General features: G+C 41.9%; 1 protein-coding gene across 1 annotated transcript in view; it reads right to left on the minus strand.

Moving 5' to 3' along the window:
* Window positions 1-143, minus strand: part of LOC137973530 (craniofacial development protein 2-like) — a 459-nt gene extending 316 nt beyond the window's left edge. Inside the window, exon 1 of the mRNA XM_068820367.1 lies at window positions 1-143. This exon is cut by the window's left edge and continues 316 nt beyond it. Within this exon, the coding sequence (XP_068676468.1) occupies window positions 1-143 (143 nt within the window).
* Window positions 144-4,232: the final 4,089 nt, after the last annotated feature.

The raw sequence follows: 4,232 nt of genomic DNA on the forward strand, positions 1-4,232 counted from the left end.
ACTGCAAAGCCCACTCCCGCCTCGCTCCTTTCTTGAGTTGATCTCCCCCTCCAAAAGAAAATGTACCCATGGTCTTCCAAGCTGTCATATCCAGGCAATCTTGTTTCACTAAGTGCAGCTATGTCCACGTTGTACCTGTTCATTTCCAGGGCCACAAGCGAAGTTGTCTTTCTGGGCGCTGTGATATTGTTCTGTCCAACAGAGTGCGTAAATTCTATTCTGCTACGCACAAGGTTGGTGTTTTCCTCTTCTTTTGTCTTCTCGCTCCTAGCTCACGGATAAGCGCGGACCTTGTAACCCGAGCGACGACGAACGAGCCGGTATGAGTTGTTTTCTGATTGACCATTTCATGCACTGCTTGCAAAGCATTTAAATACTTCTAGCTTTTGCTGGACTAGCAGCACATTCTTGGCAGATAAAGGTAATGTCAGTGGCAAGGACAGGCCAAGACAAACTGACTCCAGTATCTACAAAAATTTGGTTTTATCAACGGAGTTGATAATGTAAATTGGCCACCGTACAGAGATTCTAAAAGCTTTTAGAATCTCTGTACGGTGGCCAATTTACATTATCAACTCCGTTGATAAAACCAAATTTTTGTATACTACTTCCCCACCGACGCAGCACCACAGTTTCTTTAGAAACTACCCCTTCATTCATTTGACTCCAGTATCTGTTGCAGTGACTGACCAGATGATAGGTTTGTTTATCTCTGCTCTTTGTGAAGTGCATGTCGCAAAGCACCGACTGACACAGTCCACCACAGACCTTGTGACAGATTTATCTGCCAGGATGTCCAATCTCACCCAGTGTAACTGGGAGTGGTCCACCGCAAACCTGTGACAGATATTGCTTTTAGTATAGCGCGCGGAAATCGAGCAGTCATTTCAAACAAAGGCAGGCGAATGGCCATTCACATCTGGAATAATTGTAACATGGGTAGGGTTGTATGAGGATGTGTAAGGCACATCAACGGTTGGGCACGTGATCTCATCGCTCTTGACAAGTAACTTGCAGAATTACAATTAAATTTCAGCTTACAGGTTAACCTTGATTAATTTTTATTTCTACTACGTCATTGGTCTAAGTCGCTAAGAAGTCACATGAGAATTTAAATTTCTTTATGTAGCTCTGTAGGTCTTATGACTTCTCAGTCATTTTGTCGTGTTGTTGCTGCCAGACCCATATATCGTCCTCGCGCTCTTTCCATATACAGCTAGACATATATCTGCGTGAACTTGTGCTTGCCTGATGTCTTGGCAAGTAAAGCGACCTCCCACAAACGTCGCGGACCGACCTTTTCCGAAAACGCTCGACATTTTTTAATGTGGGTCTATCCGAGCGAACGGTGTGTGCCTTTCGTAACGTTAACCAAAATTAGCGTGCACTTCATTACCTCCAATCATCGCTAATCTTTGGTTAACGATTGCCATAATCAATGCGTTGTATGGTAGTCATCCTTGGAATGCGCTAATCTCAACCCTGTACATATAACTTCCGGTTACGATCCTTTGCGTCTAAAAAGAGCTCGTGCGTTCCAAAAATAAGCAGTACGTTCGGGTAATTGTCTCGTATTGTCTTAAAATCCCTTATTACTTACTAATACTTGGCAGGGATCCTTCAAAAGCGAGTTTTTGTATGATATAAGGATTTCTCTTGGCAAAAAACGCTCATAGCACAAGGAAGACCCTAGCTGTGCGGCTAAGTTCCTCTACTTTGTATGAAGTCAGCCACTCGAGGCGCAATCTTAAATCAACGATTGCTGCTTGCTTTTCCTGCCATAAAAACTAAGAGGACCGCGGTGGTAGGGCACTTGCCATGGCTTCTCTTACCCTATGGAATTCACCACCTAAGGAAATGCGTGATATGGACAGACTGGATGCGTTCAGGCGCCATCTTAAGACATATTTTCTTAGGACGGCATTCAATGTTATTTTGCCGCGATTTGGTGGGCTTACAGATGGGGCCAAGGAGCCTCTGGATTTCCTATGTCATCATTGCGCATTGGTATATGTTATTATTGTTATTATTCGATCTTCAATTATGACTTGTACAGTTTCTTTTTCAAACGCATGTACTGGATATTTTTAATTCATTTCTCGATAACTTAAAATAAAAGTCAATACTGCATTGCAGGGCGGGTTACAGTACAGTATGGATAACACGCGGAGTAAATTTACCTTACAATTTAACGAAATTTTATAATCAAGTAATCGAAGCACATTAGGAAATACAAGAATCCCAAAATGCACTTTAAATTATTCAACAACAATACAAGGAACACATTTCTACAAATGCTGTCGAATCTACGAAATTACAAGACAAGAAACCTGCTTTATACGAGTGCGTTGTATCACATTGGCATCTGTTGTTTCGCCTACAAAGTGATTCTTTACCTTAAATTAACGATTATCGTTAATTCGTAATTTGCTCTGAATTTACTGTTGTCGTTAATTTAGAAGACTGAAAGCTTCATATGGATTATGGGAAATGCTCGTATGTTTCTTAAAAGACAACCCAAGTGTATGCACATAGGATTCGAACCTGGCCTGAGAATGTTGATTAACCTGTCATCCAGCCACTTTACCACCCCAGGGCTAGCTGCCAAGGGACAATACAATTTTAAACACTATTTGATAATGCTGTAATATCACTCGTCAAAAAACAATACTAAACACTGCAAAAGGTCGCTTTCCAAGTTTCACGACAAAGCTAAACATTTTAAAATCAAAGCTTTGGCCTAAATTATTAATGCAGCTTCAGCAGCGATATTCTATGGGAGACTTAAGAAGCAAGCGCCGGAAACGCTAACTTGTAGGGGGTTCTGGAAAAATTTCCGCCATAAAATTTTGAAATCTTGAAGCTCGGATGATGCTACTAAAATGACAGATGTTTTACTTCTTATTTTTATTTTTTTATGCAGTTAGGGACTGTGCAATAATTATCAGGAGGGCGGGGGGCCCTAAAACCAGAGGGGGGGGGGGGGGGAGGGCCTTAAATTAAAATAATGGAAAGGAGAGGGGGCTCTACATTAGATTTCTCAAGTAAGTTGAGGGGAGGTCTTCATTAAATTTCACAAATTCGATAATGAATAAATACACTTTTCCTAAATAGACAGATGCTACGCCTTTGACTATCCATAATGTCTATATATTGCATCAACAAAAACACATGCCTTAACTTATTTAGAATGTCAACATATGATAGATTGAAACAATCGCTCATGCACAGAAGTCACAAACCACGTTGTGAGCTTTGCCAATAAAACATTTGGCATTTAAGAGGTCCCGCAGACATGCCAGGTCTGTTCTTGATTTAAACAGCGAGAGGGTTTCTAGGTCTACCGTTTCTAGGAATGCCACATACTTCTGTTTCATAGTTGTCATCAATGAGTTCATCTCCCAAAGACCGAAAAATTATACAGGTTCGGGTCCTACGGCTTTCTGAGGCAGCAATCCTCTTCTTCTCCCTTTTTTTCTTCTGTTCCTTCTTTTTTCTTGATTTGGATACTTTAGATTTGGCACCAATAGGAAATGTCGCTTTATATTTAGCCATCACCCTATCCAGGTCTTCTACAAGATGCAGAACGTTAAGCGATTGTTTGCCACTGGGAGGAGAGTCGACAGCAAAGAGGTGCAGAAATTGTGCGACGACTTTTTGATTGACGTGAATGCCTGTAATCACTTCATAGAGCACCAAAAACTCCTTGCAATGAAGGCAAAAAAAAAAAAAAAAAACGGGCAACGGAAAGGAACAAACTTTCAGACATTAATTGGTCCGACGAGGTTGAAGTCAACTCGCTGTCTGCAAGTAAACTGAAACTCTACCAAAGGAACACGGTTTACCCGTCAGCGGAGGGAAAGCAGCACTCGTAGCTCGTGTTCTAGGTGCTGGGGAAGCTCAAGGTAAAGAAAACCCGGATGAACAGCAATCTAGCAGTTCCGAAGACCAAGAAGATAATGAACAATCAGACGATTCGGAAATTGACGATTATGAAGAACAATGTTTCGAGGTGCTCTTCATCCCTGACGACGCAGTGGAATGCGTTGCACTACGGTGAATAAAGGTACGGATTAGAGAGGGATGGGGGCACATCATAATTTTGAGAGAACGTGAGGGAGGTCAGAGCTAATCTTGACGCTGCTGGAGGGGGAACCTATCTAATTTTTCCTTTGGTGAGGCTCATTTTTGGACCCCCCCCCCCCCCCTTCCTAATAATTATTGCACAGTCC

The sequence above is a fragment of the Montipora foliosa genome, chromosome 1, assembly GCF_036669935.1.
Source record: "Montipora foliosa isolate CH-2021 chromosome 1, ASM3666993v2, whole genome shotgun sequence".
NCBI lineage: Eukaryota > Metazoa > Cnidaria > Anthozoa > Scleractinia > Acroporidae > Montipora > Montipora foliosa.